Source organism: Lepidochelys kempii, chromosome 5, assembly GCF_965140265.1.
Source record: "Lepidochelys kempii isolate rLepKem1 chromosome 5, rLepKem1.hap2, whole genome shotgun sequence".
NCBI classification, from domain to species: domain Eukaryota; kingdom Metazoa; phylum Chordata; order Testudines; family Cheloniidae; genus Lepidochelys; species Lepidochelys kempii.
The window spans coordinates 13,815,062-13,843,023 of record NC_133260.1 but is presented as its reverse complement, the minus strand read 5'-3'; the positions used below and the strand labels follow the sequence as shown (position 1 = coordinate 13,843,023).

The window sequence follows — 27,962 nt, the reverse complement described above, 5'->3', positions numbered from 1 at the left end:
AGTGACAAATTACATTTACAAACTCAAACGTGTTAGACTGAGTTGTGTGAATGTGTTTATAACTGAGACTGGATATCTTATTTGACCTTCTACCGTCTGTAATCCTCCTCATCTCTAGCACTATGGGACTAATTCTTAAGCCCACAGAAATTAATGGAAAGATACCTGTCAACTTCATTTGCTGATGGATTAGGTCCCATGTGAGATGTTCTTTTCCTCCATTTCCAACCTGTGCCTTTTTCCCCGCTACCATCTTAACAGCTAGCATCTCCCACTGGACTCCTGTGTTGTTATAGTTACATAAGTAGTAAAACTCTTTACTCACAAACCTCTAAATGTTTTCTCAGCCTCTTATTGACTATATCATAAGAACGGCCATACTGGGTCAGATCAAAGGTCCATCTAGCCCAGTATCCTGTCTTCCGACAGTGGCCAATGCCAGGTGCCCCAGAGGGAATGAACAGAACAGGTAACCATCAAGTGATCCATCTCCTGTCACTCATTCCCAACTTCTGGCAAACAGAGGCTAGGGACACCATCCCTGCCCATCCTGGATAATAGCCATTGATGGACCTATCCTCCATGAATCTGTCTAGTTCGTTTTTGAAACCTGTTATAGTCTTGGCCTTCACAACATCCTCTGGCGAGTTCCACAGGTTGACTGTCCATTGTGTGAAAAAATAATTCCTTTTGTTTGTTTTAAACCTGCTGCCTATTAATTTCATTTGGTGACCCCTAGTTCTTGTGTTATGAGAAGGAGTAAATAAGGGCCTGTCTACACTTACCAAGGGATCAATGCACGGTGATCGATGCATTGGTGGTCGATTTAGCGGGTCTAGTGAAGACCCGCTAAATCGACAGCAGATTGCTCTCCTGTCGACTCCTGTGCTCCACCTGAACGAGACGCACAAGGGGAGTCGATGAGAGAGCGTCTCCCATGGACATAGCGTTGTGTGAACCCCGCGGTAAGTAGATCTAAGTATGTTGACTTCAGCTACATTATTCATGTAGCTGAAGTTGCTTAACATAGATCGATCTCCCCCTGTACCGTAGACTAAGCCTAACATTTCCTTATTTACTTTCACCACACCAGTCATGATTTTAATGACCTCTATCCTATTCCCCCTTAGTAGTCTCTTTCCCAGGATGAAAAGTCCCAGTCTTTTTAATCTCTCCTCATATGGCAGCCGTTCCATATGCCTAATCATTTTTGTTGCCCTTTTCTGAACCTTTCCCAAGTCCAATATATATTTTTTGAGATGAGGCGACCACATCTGCACACAGTATTCAAGATGTGGGCGAACCATGGATTTATATAGAGTCAATATACTATTTTCGGTCTTATTATCTATCCCTTTCTTAATGATTCCCAACATTCTATTCATTTTTTTTGACTGCCGCTGCACATTGAGTGGATGTTTTCAGAGAACTATCCACAGTGACTCCAAGATCTCTTTCTTGAGTGGTAACTGCTAATTTAGACCCCATCATGGTCCAAAGTAAAATAAATTCCAATTGCAATGTAACATGGTCAACACATTTGAACCTGTTTGGGGCTGTCCTTGCTAGATGGTTTAGGCTCTGTTGTCCTCCCAGATGAGGTTTTTGATAATGGCCGCTGCATAGTTTGATGCTGGTTGATCCTAGGAAGATTATGAGAAGAGCTACTTGCCGTCCTAGGATACAAAAAGCCTTTCAGGATGTAATTTTTTAACTTCTCATTTTGTTTCCAGCATACCTCACAATACAGAAGGATTAATGGTGGGATTTTCCAGAAAGTACAGTGTTGGTCTAACTTTAGTCCCACTGAAGTCAATGAATTGAGGTCAATGCTGAATGCTTTTAAAAATCCCACCCTAACCCTTTCTATGTGATGATGGAGGGGATATTTCAGAGACTTTAGCAATCTATGAATCAGGTTGAAAAATTTAAAAAAAAAGTCTTACCTAAAATTTTAGGTAGCTTTTTAAAAGAAAATGAAATTCCACCATTTAGTTTCCAGCGTGCTCACCGGTATGTTAGTTTAGCACCTCCAAGGTATCAGAGCATTTGTGTAACAGTACCATGTTTTACCCTTAGGGGGAAATCTTCTGTGCAGTGCCCAACCCAAGCGACTTTTCCCTTACCTTCTTGGTTTTCCTCCATTTCTTGGTTGCTGTTTATTTTCTGCTGTGGCAAAAATAAATATTGAAATTAGAAATAAATAAGAGTGGGATGCCATGGTCAAGGAAGAAAGAAAATTTCATCCTATTTTTTCTTTTAAAAACATTTTTGAGTGAACCTTGTGCTTGTGAAAGTTGTGAGGTTATGAAGCTCAGAAACTAAAGTCACCTTATAAAGCAGGTACAACATTGGCAGTAACAGAGTAAACCTGGCAAAGTGCCTCAATCCTGATATGACTAGTGGAGAAAGTAGTTCAGAACTTTAGTTCCATTCAGTCTTTGGACTCTCTCCTGAGACTACAAACAAGGTGCCAAATCAACACTGGTTACTGTGATATGGACCTTTCTTTACTAGGAACTGGATTGAGCCCACTAAACTCGTTTAACATACAGCATTGAATAACCATTGGACAATAACTTTTACCCATTGTCAAAGTAGGACAGATTTAAGGTCGCGACCAATAACACTTAAGAGTCCATCCTTAGGACTAAGGTGCTGTCTCACACCATTTTAATCACTCTGCCTTAAAGCTGCCAACCTGCAACATGCCATCACAACACAAATGTCACAACCTGATGATGTGCTATCAACCCACAAACTATTTCAGGCACTCTTAGAAAATAAGATTTACACACACACACACATAGCAGAACGTGAGGTCACTCAAAATCCTAAATTAGAACCAGTGACCCAGAGATGAAAGGTTCTGTACCCCATTAGCAATCTCCTCGCTGTTCTGAGGCCCTTCTCCTCCTAGTATCTATAGATAGAATATTATGAGGGACAGATTCTGATACTCCTCAAGGCACTGATTTGGGGACTGAGGCATTACTCAGTTTGCGTAAGGGAATCACAATCTCGCTGTAAATATGATCTAACAAATGTTCTGCAATAGGACCCATTATCCTTGATTTGCAATTAATTCCATCATTTATACATTGTAGGAATGACCTTTTTAAAACGCTAGACCCTGTTTGTAAATCCAAACACTAGACCCTGTTTGTAAATCTTTCTCACATGCACACACTACTTGCTTCCAGCCACTCCTGATCTTTTACATAATTGTGAATGTCAGTATGACTGGTGGGTTTTAAAAGCATTTAATCCATGCAAGGATTATTATTTTTATATGCTTCAGTAGTGTCCCATTTACCTGGGATCTTCAAACTTCCTAATAAGCTTTTGAAGCAACTGAAACTGCTTGGAGATATTCTCTGCTCACTCATCCCCTTCTCTAACAATCAACACTCTCCATAACTTTGCCTCTGCTTGTATTGTTGTTGCCTTCTGTAACCCACTTACTCCTTATGTTGAACACAAGTTCAAGAACACTCAAGATCTCATGGTCCGATCTCAATATGTCTGTTCTGAGTTGCCTCATACAGTATTGCCTTTGCTTGTGCCTCTGGAGTACACGTCTTTTGGAGCAAGGACCTGTTATTTGCTTGGTACATACCATTTAGTGTAAAGGAATGTGCTACATTAAATTTAATAATAAATAATAATAATGGTGGGAATAAACTTTGAAGAATGGTCTTAGATGACCTCTAGGCTACAATCTTTCCCTTTAGTTATTCATTTTGTATTTGAAAATAAAATCAGAAGTAGAGCATTCTTAATATTGTTACCCAAAGAGGAAAAAATGAGAAAATATCTATATAATATTTTGCACTTAGATATTATTTTTTTACCTGTAGATCTCAAAATTGTTTTAAAAAGATGGATAAACAGCATAATATCCATTCACACATATAGGAAAAGTGAAGCACACAGAAGTGAGAAACAGAGAAGGAAACAGACCCCAGGTCTCCCGAATCCCAATCCCACGTTCTAACCACTAGACCTTTAGCGCTATAATTATTTGGGGACAGAGGAAATAACATTAAATAAGGATAAGTCTGAGAAGTGTCGGGTATTTTAGTGCACACATATTTTTAAAATGATGAGAAACAGAAGTTGGAAAGCTTTCTTTTTGGAACACAGTCACGTACCAGTGTCTAGGGCCTTTTTGGTAATTTTAGGGTATCTCTGGAATTTTACATAGTAATAGCTTTCATATTCCATCAAAATAGTCTCAAGATCAACGTTGTCACAAACTTCAAAGCGGCGTAAAGCTAATTTGGTTTCTTGTTCCAAAGCATTTGCAGCATCAACATACCTGGTCATTTCAAAAGAGCAAAGAACGTAAAACTGAATGTCATTATTCTATAAAATTCTTTGAGAGAAATAGCATACAAGGAAACATGTTATAGTTCAAACTGTGGCAATCCTACATAACTAATAACCAATAACAATTATAAGCACTTTTCATTCACAGGCCTCAAAGTGCTTCCCAAAAGTTCAATATAAGATCACATTGCAAGTTAGTAACAGAGCTGTGACTAGAACCCAATTCTGTTGAAATCCAGAACTGAATCCTATCCACCTATCCATCCTGCCTCATTATTATTAGTTTATATCAATTAATTAAAAAAAAAAAAAAGAAGAATAACCAGTGTGGTACATTTAGCCCTTTATCTTCAAACCATTGTGCAAATATTAACCAATTAATTCTCATAATGCCTCTGAGAGACTTGTCTGCATTTTACTGATGGGGAAACAGAGAGAGGACCAGATTCTGATGTCAGTTACATCAGTGTAAACCTAGAATAACATTATTTGAATAAATTCCTAGCTATATAAAATTCACACTGTTGTAACTGAGATCAGAATCAGGCCTGCAGAGATGAAGGGGTAAATATTCAAAATGGCTGTGTCCCGGGCTGGCAAATTTGTATCTTCCCTTCTGCACCCATAAAATCAAATCCAGGTGCAAATTGTACAACCTATACTTATTACCTCATTTCAATGCAAATCATAGAATTAAAAGCTGAAGAACCAAGATTTCCACCTTAAATTCATATACAAATGTAAAAATGCGAGGGGGGGGGGGCAATTTTTTGCAACTGCAAATTATACCAGAAAAAGGAAGGCCAGCGCTTTTGAAAATTTTTTACTCAGTTGCTTGTTCAAAGTCACACAATAAATTGAGGAAAGTCAGGATAATTCTGATTCTCAGCCCCAAATTTACTCCATTAATATAATTACACTTTCATACAAAATATATTTATACGCTATTAAAACTACATATGTACATCCTTCTGTGTTACTGTACCTTCCATTAAAAGTAATGGAAATTGTGCCTGTACGCAACAAGTCACACGCTACAAATCAACTACAGAATTTGGCAGCTCAATGCTGATATACCTGATGTAAGCCCATCCTCAGCCTCCTCTGTTGTCCTTGTCCACTAAGCAAAATAACCAGACATTTTTACTTTCTCAAATAGCATTTTTATTTGCCCCAGATTTCTGTGAAATAGGATTATTTTGGTCTTGGGCTGTTTAAAACTTTCTTATTTTTATTTACACATATTTAAGTCCAGCATCTCATGAACATTTGGGAGAAAAGATGTCTTGGTTAAAAATTCAGTTAAGATGTGAAAGTTCACAATTCCCATTTCCTGAGCCCACAAGAAACTCTCCAGCAAAAAAAAAAGACCTAACTTGATATTCCTAGCATTAATAGTAAACGCAAGGAGGAAGCTTTTTTTAAAACCTTTCAGATCTTTGTTACACATCACAAAGGGCACAACCCCAATTAAAAAAAAAAAAAAAACAACAACAACAACCTTTACAGATGATTGCAAAAAGTTTTTAAGTAGCACCAGATACAAGCTTTTTATTTTTATTCCATGCATTGAAATAAAATTAATTTAAAAGTAAAATATTCATGTTATATGCTAGTATTAGACACACTGCAGAGCAATTTAATTAGCAGAGCAGGCCTTCCATTGCATCCACTATAGGGCAGAAATGAACATCATGAAAGGCCAGAAACATACCTAAATATACAACTGTAGTATATTTTTGTTTAGATAACATACCCTTCCTCTGTTAAATAATGCAAAATTAGAATGAGAAGATTTTTTCTACGAGCTTCTGTCCGCATCTCGTCCTGTGAAGGAAGATAGAATTCTAGATCAAATGTAATGATCAGATTCTATTTATAGCTACAAACAGCATTGAAATGTAGTCTGTCCAAATAAATCCAATTAAATAAAGACAACAGTACGTAAGAACTATAAAACAGCTTGCAGTCAAAAAACAGAAGTAAAATGGTTTTCCACTGTAATTTTTTTAACTCCATCAGGCATCCGGGATGGATAAAAGCTTTTTCATAGAAACAATTAGTTTGAATTAGAAATTCCTTTTACTGTTTGTATTTTTGTGAAATTCTGGGATTTATCTGGGCCAGTACAGGGATTGGTTACCATCTGGTAACCTTGGGTGTCTTGTGGTTGTGCAACTTTCATCCAGAGCTCTAACCCTAACAGATTACCCCCAGCACACAAGCCTCAACCTGGCTTTGCCCAACCTGGTTACTCCTTGAAGGCTGACTTTGGTATGATTCCAGCCCCGAATTCATCCCAAACTCATCCTATAGCAGGGACCAGCCCCTCTCACTGGACCCTCACAGAATAAATGTTAGGTTCACTACCTTTACAGAGACAGTCAATCACTCCAACCTGTTAGCTTCCTAGAAGCACACACTTCTCTGAACTTTTATAGCACTGATGATTTATAATGAAAGCAAAACAAGTTTATTAGCAAAAGAACATGGATTAAGTGATACCAAGTAAAAGGGACAAAAGGGAGAAATGGTTAAAAACAAATAAAAATGAAAACACGCATCAAAAAGACTAAAAAAAAAAAAAAATCTAGCATGATACAGCCTTTGTTCAAGATGGTTTCTCTCACCCACTACAGGGCTGGAAACTAGGACCACAGGTGTTTGGGACTGCTGATGCCTCCACATCACCACTGGAGGTTAAGGCTGGGCTCCCATGGGAGGATCATGAAACTTTGGAAATACCACCCAGCAGGACCCGAGTGGCAGCCCCACACAGCCCACCGATTGGTTGGTACCAGTGCTTTAACCAGGAGGCCATGAAGGGGAGCCGTCTAAGCAACAGCATAGACTGCATGCCTGTTTCTGCTCCAGACCCTGCTTGCGATAGACCCTAGATTCCAGCTTTTGACCCTGATTTTACCTCAACTTTGCTCTTCAATTGCTTTCCGTAATCTGGTGCCTGGCCCCAATTTTCTGGTAACCTGACCCTGTCACCTGACACTTGATTCTCAGTTTGCTGTCTGATCTGCCTTGAACTCTGACCTCCCAGTAACCTGACCCTGCCTGCCTACTGACGCCTGACCCTTGGTCTGTCCTCTGGCCTGTCTTAGACTCTGACCTCTCTGTACATGACTTGGCCTGACTCCTGTTCTGACCAATAAGTTTGTCCTTGTTGTGTCAGTTTGCTCAGACTACCTTTGGTTCCCCCCAAAGCCAGCCAACCCCTCCACAGATGATGGAGGGGACAAGCCGCCCTCCAACCAACAGCACCCCGATGGCCTGGGACCCATATGACCAAGCCACCTGTCTGCAGCCCCATGCTACACAGCATACACTTGAACCACAACTCAGTGCAAATAACTAAACCGGCCGCAGGCTCCCGTGGCGCTGCTCACTGCTGAAGCACAGACCCTGCGTGAGCAGCTCGTATGCTCCCCGGGAGAAGCAGTGACACTACGTGTCCAAACAGACCAGGCATCACCTGAACCAGCCCCTATGGTGCTACTGCCCAAACGGTTGAACAAGAATAGTCAGAAATACTGGGATTTTCTGAACCAACGCAGGCTGTTTTTCCTGCTCTGCCCGAGCACACCCCACAGAGCAAACTAAGGTGGGGCTAGTAGTTAGCCCGCTCTCTGGCGAAACGCTCCATTGGGCCTGTCACCAGTTGGAGCAGACCAACCCTGTGCTCTCCTACTGGGACGCCTTCCTGTAAGCCTTTGCAACCATCTCTGAAGGCCCGCATCACATCCACTCTGCAAAGGCTGCCCTCCGGAAGCTTCTTGAATGGCAATGGCCAGCCACCACCCACTTCCAAAAGCTTGTGGTAGATGTTGAATGGAATGAAGCAGCCTAACCTTACCAGTTCTAATTAGGGCTCAATGATGAGGTCAAAAATGAGTCCTGAACCCAGGCAGGTCAACCTGGGTTACTGACATCTGACCCCAGAGTAGAGAGAGCATCGATGATAGCTGAACCTTTGTTTTACTGTGGGGGACTAGGACATGCTCTTGCCTCCTGCCCAGCTCGGAAGAACTCAGGAAATGGATCAGCCCAGGGCCAGCAGAGGGGGTGAAGCCTGGGCACCACTAGAGTTCAATGCTACAGAAACATGCCCCTGCCCTCGAGTAGAACCTGACCTGGAAACCATGGTGTCGCCCCACATTTCCAATTCCTACTGCAGTTGCAAGTCTTGTGGCATGTGCAGCAGATTCCCTCCCCGCCCCCAAAACTAGCAATGACAGACTCCAGGGCTGCTGCAACTTTATAGATTTTTGAGGCAGCCAAACTCTCCAGATTCCCCCTTCAGCTGAAACCCACACAGTACCTGGTGGAGAGGATTGATAGATCGCCCCTATCTTCGGGTCTGGGGACTCAAGAGACCATCGCGTTAGAAGTCGTAATGGAAGAACACTAAGAAACAATGTGCTTTGATGTAACCAGCTCTCCATTCTTCCTGATAATTCTTGGCATTCCTTGTTTGAATTGGCAGGACCCATGTATGTCTAGGTGGTGGGGGAACATTAGCTTCCCTTCTGATTACTGTCAGAAAGCATGCTTCCAATGAAGCAACTTACCCCCAACTGAACTGCACCCAGGGCCCCAGAACAGGAGGAGACCATCAGAAGCGAAACCCTGGAAAGTGGGGGCTAGCCAGACAGGAGCGGCTCCAGGCCAAAACCTCAGCCTCCCTGACAAGTACTGCGACTTCCTGGATGTGTTTGAGAAGAAAAATGCAGGCTCACTAATCCCATACAGACCACCAGCCCTGGGCAAAGGTGCCCTACGAATGAATATACTCCATGTCTGAACCAGAGCTGTAAGCGCTACATGGGTATACCCAGGAAAAGCTCGCCAACGGCTTCATTGGCGATCCAACACTCTAGCGGGGCACCAGTAATCTTTGTGAAGGAGGACAACAGGTCACTACACCTCTGCGTGGACTATTGTGCATTGAACAGAGTGATTATTCATAATCAATACCCATTGCCCCTCATTCTAGAGCTTCTGGACTGCCCGAGAACTGCCAGGATATTCATGAAATTAGATCTTCAGGAAGCATAAAATTTAGTGTGCATAAGGCCTGAGGATGAATGGAAGACCGTTTTTCATACCCAATAGGGGCACCTGGAATACTTGGTGATGCCATTTGGCTTAACTAGAGCTTCTGCAACATTTCATAACGATGTGTTTAGGGATATCCTGGATCAGTACATGATCATCTACTTCGACAATATTCTGGTGTTTTTCAAGAACTTGCAGCACTACCACCATGTTCCGTCTGTTCTGGGAACATTAGCAATGAAGAACAAAGCCCCCTGGGTTGTACGCCAAACTGGAAAAGCACACCTTCGACCGGCCCATCATTGAATTTTTGGAGTACATCATTTCCCCAGAGTGAATCCCGATGGATCCACAGACTTTACTGTGGAACTCCCAGCATCTGATGGCCAAACATTTGTGGACTTCCTGATCCAAATGGCCCACTTCATCCCCTGCAACCGGCTACGCTCTGCTGAGACTAACACCCACCTCCTACTGCAAAATGTGGTATGGCTCCATGGGTTTACTGACAGCATAATTTCTGACCAAACCTCACAGTTCACCTCTTGCTTCTGGCATGAAGCATTTAGGCCACGGGTGGACAAACTACAACCTGTGGGCCGCGTCCACCCTGTCAGACCTTTCAGTCTGGCCCTAAAGCTTACATCTGGCAGTGGGCTCAGGGGCTTGCCCTGCTCAACCCACCCAGTGCTTCAGCTGGGGAGTGGGGTTGAGGGCTTAGAATCATAGAATATCAGGGTTGGAAGGGACCTCAGGAGGTCATCAAAGCAGGACCAATCCCCAACTAAATCATCCCAGCCAGGGCTTTGTCAAGCCTGACCTTAAAAATATCTAAGGAAGGAGATTCCACCACGTCCCTAGGTAATGCATTCCAGTGTTTCACCACCCTCCTCGTGAAAAAGTTTTTCCTAATATCCAACCTAAACCTCCCCCACTGCAACTTGAGACCATTAGTCTTTGTTCTGTCATCTGCTACCACTGAGAACAGTCTAGAGCCATCCTCTTTGGAACCCCCTTTCAGGTAGTTGAAAGCAGCTATCAGATCCCCCCTCATTCTTCTCTTCTGCACACTAAACAATCCCAGTTCCCCCAGCCTCTCCTCATAAGTCATGTGTTCCAGTCCCCTAATCATTTTTGTTGCCCTCCGCTGGACTCTCTCCAATTTTTCCACATCCTTCTTGTAGTGTGGGGCCCAAAACTGGACACAGTACTCCAGATGAGGCCTCACCAACGTCGAATAGAGGGGAACAATCACGTCCCTCGCTCTGCTGGCAATGCTCCTACTTATACATCCCAAAATGCCATTGGCCTTCTTGGCAACAAGGGCACACTGTTGACTCATATCCAGCTTCTCATCCACTGTAACCCCTAGGTCCTTTTCTGCAGAACTGCTGCCGAGCCATTCGGTCCCTAGTCTGTAGCGGTGCATGGGATTCTTCCATCCTAAGTGCAGGACTCTGCACTTGTCCTTGTTGAACCTCATCAGATTTCTTTTGGCCCAATCCTTTAATTTGTCTAGGGCCCTCTGTATCCTACCCTACCCTCCAGCGTATCTACCTCTCCTCCCAGTTTAGTGTCATCTGCAAACTTGCCGAGGGTGCAATCCACACCATCCTCCAGATCATTAATGAAGATATTGAACAAAACCGGCCCCATGACCGACCTTTGGGGCACTCCACTTGATACCGGCTGCCAACTAGATATGGAGCCATTGATCACTACCCGTTGAACCTGACAATCTAGCCAATTTTCTATCCACCTTATAGTCCATTTATCCAGCCCATACTTCTTTAACTTGCTGGCAAGAATACTGTGGGAGACCGTGTCAAAAGCTTTGCTAAACTCAAGGAACAACATGTCCACCGCTTTCCCCTCATCCACAGAGCCAGCTATCTCGCCATAGAAGGCAATTAGATTAGTCAGGCACGACTTGTCCCGCTCCACCCACCCAGTGCTCCCCCAACCCCCAACTCACAATTCCTGGATGAGCACCATCTTCCCACATGCAGAGTCACACTGCACAGGTGCGACCAGCACCGCTTATCCAGACTTCACAGAGTTGTTTCTGGAATCGGAACCCCACCCCTCCGCGCTCAATCCCCAAAGCGCCAGCCTCCTCGCACCAGCCTCTGCCCAAAACTGGCCAATGATCAAGGCTAGCCACATTGCAGGATACTGCCCCTAAACAAGTCCAATTAGGAACCACAGTCTCCTTCATTGACCAATCCCTGAGGCATTGCTCCTCCGAGAGACTCACCTCATTCCTCAGCCAATCACCGCGGCCCGGACCTTTCCAGTCTCTATAGCCGCATCCTCAAGACTCTCAAAACCACCCAGGGGCCGCACCCATCCCAGCTAGGGTGCCTCCGCTTGCGGCAGTGCCTGGTACAGCCACTTTGGTGTCACTGCTGGCAGAGCCCCTAGGAGTCCCCGGTACCGTTCCGGTAGAGCCCTTCCCCCGTGCCACACCCCATGACTCCCCCTCCCCGCACCTCCGTAATTTCATGAGCATTCATGGCCTGCCATACAATTTCCATACCCAGATATGGCCCTCAGGCCAAAAAGTTTGCCCACCCTGATTTAGGCTATGGACATCCACCTGCACTGCATACCACCCCCAAACGCATGGACAAACTGAACAGGTTAACCAAGTACTGGAGCAGTATTTGAAATGCTTTACAAATTAAGATCAAGACAACTGGTCCATGATCCTGCCATATCCAAATTTTTCTTACAGCACCAGCAACCATGCCTCTACAGGTCAGAGCCCCTTCTTTGCTAATTATGGATTCTACCTCCCTTTCCAGTTGCTGCTACCGACTGGAACCAATAGATTCACCTCATTGAGGAAGAGCTCAAAAACCACTTAAATTAAGAAGTGAAGGCCTATAAGAGGCATGTGACCATCAGCAACAAGAAGCTCCAGTATTTACTGTATGCCAGGTGTGGCTCGCCGCCAAACACCTCCAGACTAGGCGACCCTCCCACAAATTGGACCACCAGTTCCTTGGACCCTTCCCAATATGACAGCAGATTAACCTGGTGTCATGTTCCAGGATGCAATCCAGACCAGTGAGGGGTTTTGTCACCTCCTGCCCCTCAACCTTGGGTTTCTCACAATGCTTTGCTGTTGTAGCACTAAATCTGGACCTCTCTCAAACAGCCTACCAGCATTCCCTGAGTGTCTGTGTATAGCTACAGCTCTAGTCCAGCAACTCTGACCCCACCAGGCTCTCAGCAACACACCAGCCACACTCTGGCTTCCAGCAGCCTTAGTTACTACCTGCAGGGTGAACCCAACACACTCCAAATCCCAAATTTCCCCCCAAACCTGTCTTCTGCACTGTCCAGGATGTCCATGGCCCCTGTAAGGGGTCAATATGCAACAATCTGCTTCCTTAATTGGAGTTACCAAACTGTTCAGTTTAAACACAACACTGGATTACTTTTGATTACAAAATAAAACAAGTTTAATTTAACTACAAACAGATTTTAAATGAATACAAGTATCAGAAAAGGTTACAAGAGACATAAAGATAAAGTATTTCTAGAAGCTAAAAGTTAAACTAGACTTGGTTCAAGGTAAAATCTTTACCACATGCTCCCAGAAACATTGCTGACCAAATTCTGTGATCATGTCCCCGCCCAAAGTCAAAAGGTTGGTTCCTTTGTCGTCTTAGATGAAAGAAAGAGAGGAAGGGAGAGAAAGAAAAGATAGATAGATATAACCTGGGGTGTTTTTGACCCTCACTTTTATAGTCCAGTCACCCTTTGACATGCATTCTCCTAAGGATTACCCCTAGATAAAGTTCCTTCCCACTGTGAGGGTGGAGACATGAAGTCTCGTGGTGAAAGAAGTTTCATGCTGTTATTTGCTAAAGTGCAGATCAAACTGTTCCTGTCTGTCCCCCCACCCCCCCGCCCCGTTGTTGCCAAAGAATTGCCACTTGACAGGTGATGGCCAATCAACTATGACACCTGACTAGAGGCATTAGCTTGTCCTTTGTCTCTGAGGAACCAGTTTACTCCCTCTTGTTGTCCCGAGGATCCTGATTACCTCAGTTTACATATAAGTAGTAAACACAAATTTCTGTGTTTAAGATAGACCTATTTAACAACTTCCGCCTAGTTGGGGCTACATGGGTTTAAACATGCTATCATACAAGGGCATTCAGAACTTTACATGTAATGTTGCTACATGCATTTCACCATTATAATATTGACTAGTGAGTTATTAATTTTCAAATGATACCTCACAAGGTATCTTTGTACATATTTTGTACAAAGATTATTACAATAATGGGTAGGGTGTGAATACAGGAGTACATTCAGTCACAGCCGGTCATCTTCAGACTCTAGCTTCCCCAGCCTCTCAAAATACACTCAGTTTTCCATGTTTCCCTTCTGAAATCCTACACTGAGCACACCTTCCCTAACTGAACTACACCGCTGCCTCCATCAGTTGAAACCATCCCGATGTGTCGAAAGAATAGTAAATATGGCAGGCGACCACCTTGGCTTAACGGTGAAATCCTAGCGGATCTTAAACATAAATAAGAAGCTTACAAGAAGTGGAAGGTTGGACATATGACCAGGGAAGAGTATAAAAATATTGCTCGGGCATGTAGGAATGAAATCAGGAGGGCCAAACCGCACCTGGAGCTGCAGCTAGCGAGAGATGTTAAGAGTAACAAGAAAGGTTTCTTCAGGTATGTTGGCAACAAGAAGAAAGCCAAGGAAAGTGTGGGCCCCTTAATGAATGAGGGAGGCAACCTAGTGACAGAGGATGTGGAAAAAGCTAATGTACTCAATGCTTTTTTTGCCTCGGTCTTCACTAACAAGGTCAGCTCCCAGACTGCTGCGCTGGGCATCACGACATGGGGAATAGATGGCCAGCCCTCTGTGGAGAAAGAGGTGGTTAGGGACTATTTAGAAAAGCTGGACGTGCACAAGTCCATGGGGCCGGACAAGTTGCATCCGAGAGTGCTAAAGGAACTGGCGGCTGTGATTGCAGAGCCATTGGCCATTATCTTTGAAAACTCGTGGCGAACGGGGGAAATCCCGGATGACTGGAAAAAGGCTAATGTAGTGCCAATCTTTAAAAAAGGGAAGAAGGAAGATCCTGGGAACTACAGGCCAGTCAGCCTCACTTCAGTCCCCGGAAAAATCATGGAGCAGGTCCTCAAAGAATCAATCCTGAAGCACTTACATGAGAGGAAAGTGATCAGGAACAGCCAGCATGGATTCACCAAGGGAAGGTCATGCCTGACTAATCTAATCGCCTTCTATGATGAGATTACTGGTTCTGTGGATGAAGGGAAAGCAGTGGATGTATTGTTTCTTGACTTTAGCAAAGCTTTTGACACGGTCTCCCACAGTATTCTTGTCAGCAAGTTAAAGAAGTACAGGCTGGATGAATGCACTATAAGGTGGGTAGAAAGCTAGCTAGATTGTCGGGCTCAACGGGTAGTGATCAATGGCTCCATGTCTAGTTGGCAGCCGGTATCAAGTGGAGTGCCCCAGGGGTCGGTCCTGGGGCCGGTTTTGTTCAATATCTTCATAAATGATCTGGAGGATGGTGTGGATTGCACTCTCAGCAAATTTGCGGATGATACTGAACTGGGAGGAGTGGTAGATACACTGGAGGGCAGGGATAGGATACAGAAGGACCTGGACAAATTGGAGGATTGGGCCAAAAGAAATCTGATGAGGTTCAATAAGGATAAGTGCAGGGTCCTGCACTTAGGACGGAAGAACCCAAATCACAGCTACAGACTAGGGACTGAATGGCTAGGCAGCAGTTCTGCGGAAAAGGACCTAGGGGTGACAGTGCACGAGAAGCTGGATATGAGTCAACAGTGTGCCCTTGTTGCCAAGAAGGCCAATGGCATTTTGGGATGTATAAGTAGGGGCATAGCGAGCAGATCGAGGGACGTGATCGTCCCCCTCTATTCGACATTGGTGAGGCCTCATCTGGAGTACTGTGTCCAGTTTTGGGCCCCACACTACAAGAAGGATGGGGATAAATTGGAAAGAGTCCAGCGAAGGGCAACAAAAATGATTAGGGGTCTGGAACACATGACTTATGAGGAGAAGCTGAGGGAACTGGGATTGTTTAGTCTGCAGAAGAGAAGAATAAGGGGGGATTTGATAGCTGCTTTCAACTACCTGAGAGGTGGTTCCAGAGAGGATGGTTCTAGACTATTCTCAGTGGTAGAAGAGGACAGGACAAGGAGTAGTGGTCTCAAGTTGCAGAGGGGGAGATTTAGGTTGGATATTAGGAAAAACTTTTTCACTAGGAGGGTGGTGAAACACTGGAATGCGTTGCCTAGGGAGGTGGTGGAATCTCCTTCCTTAGAAGTTTTTAACGTCAGGCTTGACAAAGCCCTGGCTGGGATGATTTAATTGCGGATTGGTCCTGCTTTTGAGCAGGGGGTTGGACTAGATGACCTCCTGAGGTCCCTTCCAACCCTGATATTCTATGATTCTATGAAATCCAGGTCACAAGGAATACCAAATACATGTCATCCTTGATTCCTGACAGACACATGGCCGTTTGTACTATCTGGTGGACTGGGAAGGCTACAGCTGCAAAGAGCACACTTGGGAGTTTGTCTCCCATGACCACATCCCTGACCTGGTGGAAGAATTCCATAAGGCTCACCCAGACAAGCCTTCGGCACCAGCCCAAAAAGGGGGAATGATGAAAGAACCTGCAGGGCTGGACCCTGGGACAAAAGGGGTTCTGGGCTGCTGACACCTCGGCATCACCACTGAAGGTTTAGGGTGAGCTCCCATGGGAGGACCCTGTGAGATTAGGCTCAGCAGGAAGTACTGCCCAGCATGACCAAAGTGATGGCTCCTCACAGCCCACTGATTGGTCAGTACCAGTACTTAAACCAGGAAGCCACGAACAACACAGAATGCCTGCCTGGCTCTGCTCCAGACCCTGCTTCCAATAGACCCTAGATTCCAGCTTCTGACCCTGGTTGGTCCTCAGCTTTGCTCTTCGATTGCCATCTGTAACTAACTTCGTGCCTGACCCTGCCCACCTCTTGATACCTGGCTCTCAGATTGCCATCTGGCCTGTATCGGACTCTGTCCTCCCAGTAACCTGACCCTGCCTCCCTCTTAATGCCTGAACCTCTGTCTGCCCTCTGACCTATCTTGGACTCTGACCTCCAGGTGCCTGACTCCCAACTTCTGCTCTGACCACTAGGTATGACCACCCTTGTTCTGGCTGTAACACAGTCTTCTTTCCAGCTTTTACTGGCCAGCCTGGCCAGGACTCATCATGAAGATCAACTCAGTTGGTTCCTTTGTCTCCTAAGATGAAAGATAAAGATGGGAGTCATATCACCAAAGGGCTGTCTTTGTCTTATAAAACACGAAGGCCTTCTGGGGATTCAGTCTCCTGCATCTCTCTGGGGTGCAGGAGTCATGTTAATTCTGTCCCTTGAGTTCAGGATCAGGATAACCCCAGCTGCTTTAGGTCAAAGCTTTTGTTTACTGCTAATATGTAAACTGAGGTAAACTCATATTCCTTTGTCTAGGACAGACCTGTTTATGACCTTTACCTAGGCCAGGCTCTGTGGTCTTAAACATGTTCTAGCAACATCATACATAGGGAATTTGTAACTTCACCTATAATGTTAACACATGCATTTTACAAGGATATTAATAAAGTGTATTAGCTTTTATGTGATACCTCACAAGACATATTTTGTATAATTATTGCAGCAGTGAGAATACAAAGGTGCCTAGGGTCACAACTTTGTATTGGAAAGACTAGCTTACTCGGTCATGCAAGAAATTGCTTCTTATGAAAATTAACCATTTTGAACCACTGCAAGACCAGACAACTCTTAAAGCAGAGTGACTAAAGTAAGGTTTCCCCATAACTTGGGCAGGGAGTCAGTTCCATATTTACATATGTTCCTCAGCACAGATTAATATGAAAGGCCTGAATAGTATTAATACTTCACAATAAATATTTAAATGGTCCTGCTTATCCTAAAGTGCACTACAAAATATTTACATACATAATCACTCACTTGCAGCTACTTCTGTGTGAAGGAGCACTACACAGCATATTGTATAATGCACACTAGCAAGAGGAGAAAGTTCAGCAAAGACACTCATGTTTTCCTTCTGATGAGATGTGTCAGAAGGTCTTCAGTGCCCACACAGACCAAATATGCCCTCAGTTTTTAAGATCTTACTGGAAAAAAATATAAACTGTAGGGAATGTATCTTAGAAAGAAGAGGTTGGCCAATCTATCTGGGATTTGAACCTGGAGCTACAGGAAGATCAGATATTTCTAAACCCAGACTTAGGCAACTAAGTTAGTAGCACCAGTTTCCACTAAAGTTTGGAAGGCATCTAAATGTGAACAGTATAACTCTGGCTCCCATTTGGTTAAAAAAATAAACGTTATATTTATTTAACATCAACATATAATATGTTGAACAAGTGATCCTACTTAGTATTTTTTGAATGCAGTGAAATCTGTCCTAAAAGATCACCCAAGGGCTTGCTTGTCTAATAGAGTCTGATCTTTAAGGACTTAATTTTTAAAGATGGGACTTCCTGCTGTGTGTAAACAATTGCATGTGTCTGATCTGCATGTGCAAATGCCACTTATGCACATACAAAACTGGTGTGAATAGCTTGACAAATGAATAGCTAGACTCTTAACTGGACATTGTGTGAACTGAAGTGGTATTTACTAGGGCTGTCGATTAATCGCTGTTAACTCACGCAATTCAAAAAAATTAATCATGATTAATCACACTGTTAAACAATAGAATGCCAATTGAAATTCATTAAATATTTTTGGATGTTTTTCTACATTTTCAAATATATACATTTTGATTTCAATTACACAGACCACAAAGTGTGCAGTGCTCAATTTATATTAATTTTTATTACAAATATTTTCACTGTAAAATGATAAACAAAAGAAATAGTATTTTTCAATTCACCTCATATAAGTACTGTAGTACAATCTTTTTACCATTAAAGTGCAACTTACAAATGTAGTTTTTGTGTTACATAACTGCACTCAAAAACAAAACAATGTAAAACTTTTGAGCCTACAAGTCCTCTCAGTCCTACTTCTTGTTCAGCCAATTGCTCAAACAAGGTTGTTTACATTTGCAGGAGATAATGCTGCCCGCTTTTTGTTTACAATATCACCTGAAAGTGAGAACAGGTGTTCGCATGGCACTGTTGTAGCCGGTGTCGCAAGATATTTATGTGCCAGATTTGCTGAAGATTCATATGCCTCTTCATGCTTTGGCCGCCGTTCCAGAGGACATGCTTCCATGCTGATGATGCTTGTTAAAAAAATATTGCGTTAATTAAATTTGTGACTGAACTCCTTGGTCGAGAATTGCATGTCTCCTGCTCTGTTTTACCTGCATTCTGCCATATATTTCATGTTATAGCAGTCTCGGATGATGACCCAGCACAGGTTGTTCGTTTTAAGAACACTTTCACTGCAAATTTGACAAAACGCAAAGATACCAATGTGAAATTTCTAAAGATAGCTACAGCACTCGACCCAAGATTTAAGAATCTGAAGTGCCTTCCAAAATCTGAGAGGGATGAGGTGTAGAGCATGCTTTCAGAAGTCTTAAAAGAGCAACATTCGGATGCAGAAACTACAGAACCCGAAGCACCAAAAAAGAAAATCAACCTCCTGCTGGTGGCATTTGACTCAGCTGATTAAAATGAACATGCGTTGGTCTGCACTGCTTTGGATCATTATCGAGCAGAACCCGTCAGCATGGATGCATGTCCTCTGGAATGGTGGTTGAAGCATGAAGGTACATATGAATCTTGAGCACATCTGGCACGTAAATATCTTGGGACGCTGGCTACAACAGTACTATGGAAATGCCTGTTCTCACTTTCAGGTGACATTGAAAACAAAGTGGGCAGCATTATCTCCTGCAAATGTAAACAAACTTGTTTATCTGAGCTATTGGCTGAACAAGAAGGAGGAGTGAGTGGACTTGCAGGCTCTAAAGTTTTACATTGTTTTATTTCTGAATGCAGGGTTTTTTTGGTACATAATTCTATATTTGTAAGTTCAACTTTCATGATAAAGAGATTGCATTACAGTACTTGTATTTGGTGAATTGAAAAATACTATTTGTTTTGTTTTTTACAGTGCAAATATTTGTAATAAAAATAAATAAAGTGAGCTCTGTACACTTCGTATTGTGTTGTAATTGAAATCAATATATTTGAAAATATAGAAAACATCCAAAAATATTTAAATAAGTGGTATTCAATTATTGTTTAACAGTGTGATTAATCGCAATTAATTTTTTTTTGTAAATCGCTTGACAGCCCTAGTAGTTCCACATGGAAATTAGGTTTCTGTAAATGTTAATCTTTGATATCAGATACAAAATTTGAACCAACTGTATACAAAACCTGGGGATATGTGGAAGTATTCACTTAAGATGGGGCTGCATTTACTATTAGAGGTGATTCTCAATGCAGGTTTCACTGTATAACATTTACTATAAATAAAATACCAGTGCTACAATGCCTTAGGGACCAATCCTCCCCCTTGTTCCTTAAAAGGCAAAAGGACAGGATAAAACCATGACTTCTAGCACATTGCCACATTGTTCCCCCAGGAGGTGGGCCCTGTGGCAAAATGGATCTGGAAGAGGAATTGTCCAGCCAAAGTGGTAGAGAATAAATCTGCAGGAGATAAACCCACAAATCCTTGACCTATCCACACTAGAACCTGCCCCTATGTGTCCTTTAGTGCCAAAGCACTAATTCCTGCTGCATCTGTCCATCTGGAGTTCACAGACAAGCCACAGAGTTACCACTGTTCATAACAACTACTTATGATTTATCATTTTACGTCCTAATAGACTTCAAAAAGGAATATGTATGTAGAAGGATAGTTCCCCTTTGTCTCCTGGAACTGTGCACTATCACAGCAACAACAGAAAGAAGAAAGGTACCAAAATGTGGTTTTGGGTAGTGTAACATAGTGCATAGCCAGCCTTCCTCTCCTTGGTCAGATTAGAACTATTCCGCTCCCCTCTACACTCTGCAGCATGGAGGGTACCATATGCCTGTAGCAGGAAGAGAGCCTGAGACATAAGCCCTTTTATCTGGGCTAAAGTAGTGGTCAAAGCTTTGCTAATATAAAGCAAAGCCAGCAAGGTTGTAAAAGCAGGAGTCATGCTCTGTCTGTGTACATGCTCACAGAGCCTGGCAAGAACAGGACTGGTACTGCAAAAACACACACTTTCCTAAGAAAGGCTAGGCACAGCAAACTCACGCAAACACATTCCAGAAGGATGGTACAAGAACACCCCATACCAGGTATGTTATAAACACGCCCCCCAAAAATAAAAGGAACACACTCTTAAAGATGAGGTCAGGATGACAATATAATGGATAGAGATGTTTTGATCGAACCAGTATGTACAAGGTAACGAGTGGTAACAATCCACATCAGGGGGCAGTAACTAACCACGTCAGAGGGGCAATATATAACTTGTTTGTATTGGTCCATAAAATGGAGTCTCAGAGGGAATGTCTTTGGTCAGCCAACGGGGAATGGAAAGTCCCGCCATTCACTGAGCTGCGTCCATTGTCATGGGCATACATGTGCTAGTGTAACTCTAGACATTGATTCGGGGAGCTAAGACCATGCTTTGTCGACAATAAACCTGGCTGGGTGCCTTTGTACCTTAATGCACACTGTGGTCATTGAGCAGTTCGCTCGAGGTCTGCTGTGTCAGCTACCTGCGGAGAGCTGGGATGCCACACAGAGAGAGAACACACATGCAGCCAAACATCTAACGACAATGCCATTCACCTTCTGACTTATGTATTTGAGATAATATGGCAGTTACTTTATTTTAAGGCTGGTGACTATCCCTCTGTTTGTTCCAGAAGGCTTTTATTAATCTGTAGAAAAACTGGGAGGCAAGGGAGGGGGTCATCACAGCTATCATATCTTTTCCCTTGGAAGTTTGATTTAAGTGCAGAGCCATCTAGTGGAAAAGAGGGAAACATTTTTACATGAAATTTTCCCAGGATTTGAAAATTGTTTCTCATTTTACTTAAGTCATGGTGTATAAGCTTAATTTCAGATTTCTAAAGGGAAAAAGATGAGGCAGTTCAAGAAAGAGGCATTAAATTACAATCCAAGCTCTAACACTCCCTACTTCTGTTGCCTTGGGAAAGTTACAACTCCCTCTGCCTTAGTTTCCCTGTCCTTATTACAAGTACAATAATACTTTCCTATCTCCAAGTGGCAGTGTGAAGATTAATATTTTATAAAGCACTCTGAGGATGAAAAGGGCAGATTATTATTATTAAGTTCTAGTCTGGGATAATTTGCTTGTACAATCACAAGTGCATTGGCAGGGATGCTGAAAGAAGACAGATTAACTTTGTGGCATGTTCTCAGCAAATAAAAACAAACTTTGGCACAGGTGGGATGAGCGATTCTCTCACAGATAGTGTTTTGAAAATAATCTTAAAATTGGGGCCCTTTTACAATTCATCCTAGAAGACTTGTCTTTCTGTAATTACAGTTTGAGGGGTGGGAAAGGGGTTGGAGTTATTACTACTGGAGATGCCGGGGGTGGGAGGGATTGTGGTGCCTCCCACCCCCTTATATCCATTAGCCCAATGGTAGAGCACTTACCCAGGCTGTAGGAGACTCAGGTTCAAATCTCCACTCTATCTGACCCTAGGGCTCCCACCTCCCAGGAGAGTGCATTAACCACAGAGCTGTAGGGTATTCTGGGGGGATTTGTCTCAATCTCTCCTGCTGAAGTGGTTCCACTTGATAGAAACATTTAAATATTCACCGAGCCAGAGACAGCATGAATGATTCTACAACCTAGTGGTTAGCACATTCACATTGGAGACCTAAGTTCACTTCCCATACCGGTGATGGCACCACCTTCTCCGCTGTGTCTTGTGCGGAGCGCAATCTGGTAGGCATGCTCTAAGACTGTTTACAGTACTGTTGCTCCCACTGTTGATAGCGATGGTAGGCCTTTTTGCCAAAAATTTCCCCATGAAGAAGCCTCCTAAAAATGAAAGGGTAGTTTAGTCTCCATGGCCCATTCATTGTTTGTCTTCTGGTGAAACTGACACTAAGAGTGCGACCTGTGATGGTTAATTTTGTGGTGTAGAAACCTGTGCATGATAATGGCCCACCTTGATTATCATGCACATTGTAGGGAGAGTGGTCACTTTGGATGAGCTATTACCAGCAGGATAGTGAGTTTGTGTGTGTGGTTTTTGGAGGGGGGTGAGGGGGTGAGAGAACCTGGATTTGTGCAGGAAATGGCCCACCTTGATTATCATGCACATTGTGAAGAGAGTTGTCACTTTGGATGGGCTATTACCAGCAGGAGAGTGAGTTTGTGTGTCGGGGGGTGGAGGGTGAGAAAACCTGGATTTGTGCTGGAAATGGCCCAACTTGATGATCACTTTAGATAAGCTATTACCAGCAGGACAGTGGGGTGGGAGGAGGTATTGTTTCATGATCTCTGTGTGTATATAAATGTCTGCTGCAGTTTTCACGGTATGCATCCGATGAAGTGAGCTGTAGCTCACGAAAGCTCATGTTCAAATAAATTGGTTAGTCTCTAAGGTGCCACAAGTACTCCTTTTCTTTTTGCGAATACAGACTAACACGGATGTTACTCTGAAACCTGTCCATGTGGACCCTCCTGAGGCACATTAACAGTCCATTAATGTGCTCTGACCTAGTCCCATTTCAACGAGGACTAGATCAAAGCGCATTAATGAACTATTAATGCATGTCAGCAGGGTCCTCATAGACAATCCACAACAGTGAAAATAGATTCACCCCTTCCCAGCTTTCCACAAAACTAAATGTTTGTGTAACAAGCCCTAAGACTACCGAATCATCTCACATAGGCCACTAATGAGCCAATCAGATGATAGCAACTTTCATTATCAACCAACCGAGGTTGGATCGGAACCAAAAATATAGAGAAGTAAGCCTCTGATCCCAATCCTGTGACATGCTGATGAGCCCCACTGAAGTCAAGAGGAGTTGGAGCCATTGAAAACCTTACAGGATGGATCTTCTATTGCATAACAAATCTAATGAACCACTGAGTCACCCCACCCGGTATATTCCATACCAGCAGACAGCCTGAAAGCAAACTTTGACAAACTATCATCACACCAAGGACTTCAGCTCTGGTTAGCAAGGAAGTGGTAAAATCTAATACATATGTGAAAGAAAAGGAGCACTTACAAGTAAAAAGTTATTTAAAATTCAGTTTAGCTTCATAGTGATTTAGCCTTGCTGTTTAATTAGTATTTAGAATGGCATGTTGTTTATAGTCATTGGTATTTCAATAGATGTTTAAGTGTTTAAAGTTTAATAAGCTCCTATTCTTATAAGAACAAAAAATGTGCGTAATTACATTTTCAATTACTATAGAGAATTTTTTGGGTCCATGCAATTAATAAAAGCTTAAGGCACTTAAACATGATCTTGTTTTAAAAGCTAAATAGTTGAGCACTTCACTAATTAGCTCCAACACTTAGTGTTTTTTTCTAAATTAACAAAATAAAAATGTCATGTATTCGTTTCTTTGTAGCTGTTAAAGACACATGAGTTTGTAAACCAGTTTAATTTTAAAACTGAACTGTTCCCATATTTAATTCCAAATCTTTTTTTTTTTTTTTTTTTTTTTTTTTTTAAAGGTACAGGTTATGGGTCAAACTAGTTTCTGGTGTAGCTCCACTGATTTCAGGGACTTCAGTGTAACTCCACATACACCAGGGATTAATTTAACTATAATTCTTTGTTATTATTTAATCCTATTTTCTACATTATAATGTATATTACATATAAAAAATTAGAAGTACTTGTTGCAAAGTACTTCACTCAAAAGACAGAAAATCCCAGATATACACTTGCCCTTGACACTTTAATTCTGTGTCTGTGTGCATCCAACCTATGCACTGAATAAGGCACGGGTCTAGTGGAAATAATAGTATGTGAACTTGTAATTAAAGATTGTATCATAATGCATATACACAAAGGACCTGAATTAAAGTCGCATGGACAACCACAAACCTGACATTTCATAACTTTCTAGTCCTTGACTTTCTAAATAAGACAAACAACTTTATTGTACCAGTCTATTTGTATAATGGCATAATTTCCAGCTCAGGTAGAGGTACACATGCTAGTTTTGATCATGCTAGAGCACTAAAAATGGCAGCGTTGCTGTGGACAAGCTGCCTGATTATTTACCGAGGAACAGACTGTACCTGGCTGGCTATCCCATGCCACCACCTATACTACGCAGCTACACTGCTATTTTTAGCACTCTACTTTGATCAAAGCTAGCTCATGTACATCTACCAGAGATAGAAATTACAGCTCCAGATGCAGGGTACCTTTCATTAGCTAGTAGCAGGACAAAGCTGTTATCCCAGAGGCAGGACAGGCCACTGAGGACATACGCTGGGTCCACAGGGTGGAGCTCATCCTTGCCTGGCTCCTTTTCTTTTCTCTCCCCAGAGGGGTAGGGGGATCCTATCCCATATAGTGTCTCAAGAGCGGGGGATGAAGAGAGGGGGAAGCTTGGCCCAGTTCTCTCCTTGCCCTGACAGGTACGAATGAGGCTGTGGCACAGAAGTTGAATAAATACTCAATTGATTAAAAAATTACATTAAAGCTAATGTTAAATATATATATATGTAATACATAGGCTGGGAAAAGTGTGTCTGTACATCTGGGTATAGTGCTAAGATTATCCACAAATATAGTTTTTAAAAGTCATATAATACATAAAATACATGATCAGCAACAACCCAAATTTAGATGAATAGATTTAACAATACTGTTTAGATATTAGAATCAGATTACTCGGGTACATCACTCATGAAAAGCTGTACAGAGATTTGGTTGTGGAAAGCAAAATATATCAATGAGCGGAGATTGTCTCTCAGTAATTGAGAATTAGGTTGGTTGTCCATTTAGAAAATACAATCCATGAGGAAAGTATCTGTTACTTTCTTGACTGCGCTTCTTATCGGCGCTCCAGCTCATTATATCAAATATTCGATTGATAAGAACAGATTTTTAAAAATTATTTTAGCCAGCAGGTGGCGCTAAAGGGACAGGTTAAGGAATACAGTCTACTGAACTAGCTCTTACTGCACAGTCAAGAGCAAATAAAGAAGAAGGATGTCAAATATGCTGGACCACCTCAATTCAAGGCTTTAAAGTAAGTAAAGTCTTTAAAATAAAAAAAATGTATGTTTTGGTCAATATTTTAAGGTAGTTGTGATTTTAATTATTTTATAGAATTGCAAACATTCGCCATTGATTGTTTTTAATGCCATTCCTAGGGATGCAAGAAACCACAAAAATCTGCAGAGGAAGATAAATGGAAAGAATTGCAGTCCAGGAATCTGAGCACAGGAGTGGGAAACAGGAACTCAGGACTGCTCTAAGTGTTCTGCAATTTTTTGCTGCCCAGGATGGAGAACATTTTCAGCACAAACACACACACACACAGGATGATTAAAAAAAACAACAACTGCTCCGCCAATAAATAAATACCCCAACCAACACTGCACAAGCAAAACAAAAATAAAACCCCCAAACCGGCCCGGTGCAGAGGAAACAAGCAAAACCCAAAAGAAAAGGATGGTGAAGCAATGTGGCACCCCAGAAGTTGGCACCCAAAGCAATCATCCTGCCCACCCACCCCGAAGGCTGGCCCTGCAGGAACACCTTTGGTCAAGTCTCTGAGGGACAGATTTTCAAAGGTATTTAGACACCTTAAATTAATTCAGAATTAAAATTCAAAATAAAATGATCTGGACAAACTGGAGAAGTGGTCTGAAGTAAATCGGATGGAATTTAATAAGGACAAATGTAAAGTACTCCACCTAGGAAGGAATAATCACCTGCACACATACAAAATGGCAAATGACTGTCTAGGCAGGAGTACTGCAGAAAGGGATCTGGGGGTCCTAGTTGATCACAAGCTAAATATAAGTCAACAGTGTAACGCTGCTGCAGCAAAAAAAAGCAAACATCCTTCTGGGATGTATTAGCAGGAGTGTAAGCAAGACACAAGAAGTAATTCTTCCACTCTACTCCGCACTGATTAGGCCTCAACTGGGGTATTGTGTCTAGTTCTGGGTGCCACATTTCAGAAAAGATGGGGAAAAATTGGAGAAAATCCAGAGAAGAGCAACAAAAACGATTAAAGGTCTAGAAAATGTGACCTATGACGGAAGATTGAAAAAAACTGGGTTTGTTTAGTCTGGAGAAGAACAGACTGAGAAGGGACACCATAACAGTTTCCAAGTACATAAAAGGTTGTTACAAGGAGGAGGGAGAAAAATTGTTCTCAAACTTTAAGGACAGGACAAGCAGCAAAGGGCTTAAATTGCAGCAAGGGCGGTTTAGGTTGGACACTAGAAAAAACTTCCTAACTGTCAGGATCGTTAAGCACCTGAACAAATTGCCTAGGGGGAGGTTATGGACTCTCCATCATGGGGGATTTTTAAGAGCAGGTTGGACAAACACCTGCCAGGGAGGGTCTAAATAATTCTCAGCCCTGCTGTGAGCGCAGGGGACTGGACTAGGTGACCTCTCCAGGTCCCTTCCAGTCCTGTGAGTCTAAAGATAGAGAGAGGTGCCTCCTGGAATAATTTCCAAAAGCTCCTGGAAACTGACAACCGGGAGCAAGGAGGGCAGAACGCCCAGCGCCTGCGCACTGACTGAACCCTCCCTCTCTGCGGGGCCCTCCTCCTGCCGGCAGGGTGGTCCCTCTTGCCCATGCGCAGTAATGGCGCCCGCAGCCGCCCGGTCTCTATAGTAACGGAGAAGCGCAGCGGCCTCTCTCCAGCACTCACCGCCTCCTTAGCCTGGTGGGTGGTCTTCAGCGTCTGGTAGGAAAGCTCCATGGGTGCGGGCTTTGCGGGGAAAGACCCGCCTCACTCACCGCACCGGCGGGAGCGTATAACCGGCTCGGAGACGCGGGGCAGCCACCCCACAGCGTCTCATCCACCCACCACACAGGGGGAGGGGCTGTCTGAGGAACTAGCCAATCAGCGGGCTCTGTCCGCAGTCCGAAGCCATCAGAGCCCCGGGAGGTGGAGACTGTCTATCTAACTGTCCAATCAAAAGAGGGGGCTGCTTGACGAACTGCCCAATCGCCATATAGGGAGCAGGGCCCGCCTGTGAAACTGTCCAATCACCACATAGGGCAGTGGCGGCCCCCCCCCTTTTTTTTTAAACTCCTGAGCCAGTAAGCAGGTGTTGGCCTGCTGAGAGCTTGGGGCGAGGTAGGGCTCAGCTGCGATGGGCTGCGCCGCCTGCAGTTCCTGGCCCCGCGGCTGAGGCGGGCCCCACCGTTAGCCCCTGGCTCAAGGCCCAGGCCTACTGTGAGCAGTACAAGACACTTGTCGATACCTACCCACTCTGCCATTAGCTTCCCTCTCCTTGCCAAGGCGTATTGTGACTGGCACAGAACAACTGTCTATACAT

The 27,962-nt window shown here is 43.2% G+C and overlaps 1 protein-coding gene across 9 annotated transcripts in view; it reads right to left on the bottom strand.

Moving 5' to 3' along the window:
• KATNAL2 (katanin catalytic subunit A1 like 2) overlaps positions 1-27,476 on the bottom strand; it is an 85,983-nt gene extending 58,507 nt beyond the window's left edge. For 6 of the 9 annotated variants that reach the window (XM_073343486.1, XM_073343479.1, XM_073343481.1 and 3 more), the window contains exons 1-5: positions 27,329-27,476; positions 6,089-6,159; positions 4,155-4,321; positions 2,127-2,169; positions 1,547-1,676 (exon numbers count right to left, since the gene is read on the bottom strand). In XM_073343486.1, the coding sequence (XP_073199587.1) occupies positions 1,547-1,676; positions 2,127-2,169; positions 4,155-4,321; positions 6,089-6,159; positions 27,329-27,379 (462 nt within the window). In that variant the 5' untranslated portion in view covers positions 27,380-27,476. Of the gene's footprint in view, positions 1-1,546; positions 1,677-2,126; positions 2,170-4,154; positions 4,322-6,088; positions 6,160-22,343; positions 22,418-27,328 lie in introns of those variants that run through there. The other 3 variants (XM_073343480.1, XM_073343483.1, XM_073343484.1) reach the window with 3 other exon arrangements.
• Positions 27,477-27,962: the final 486 nt, after the last annotated feature.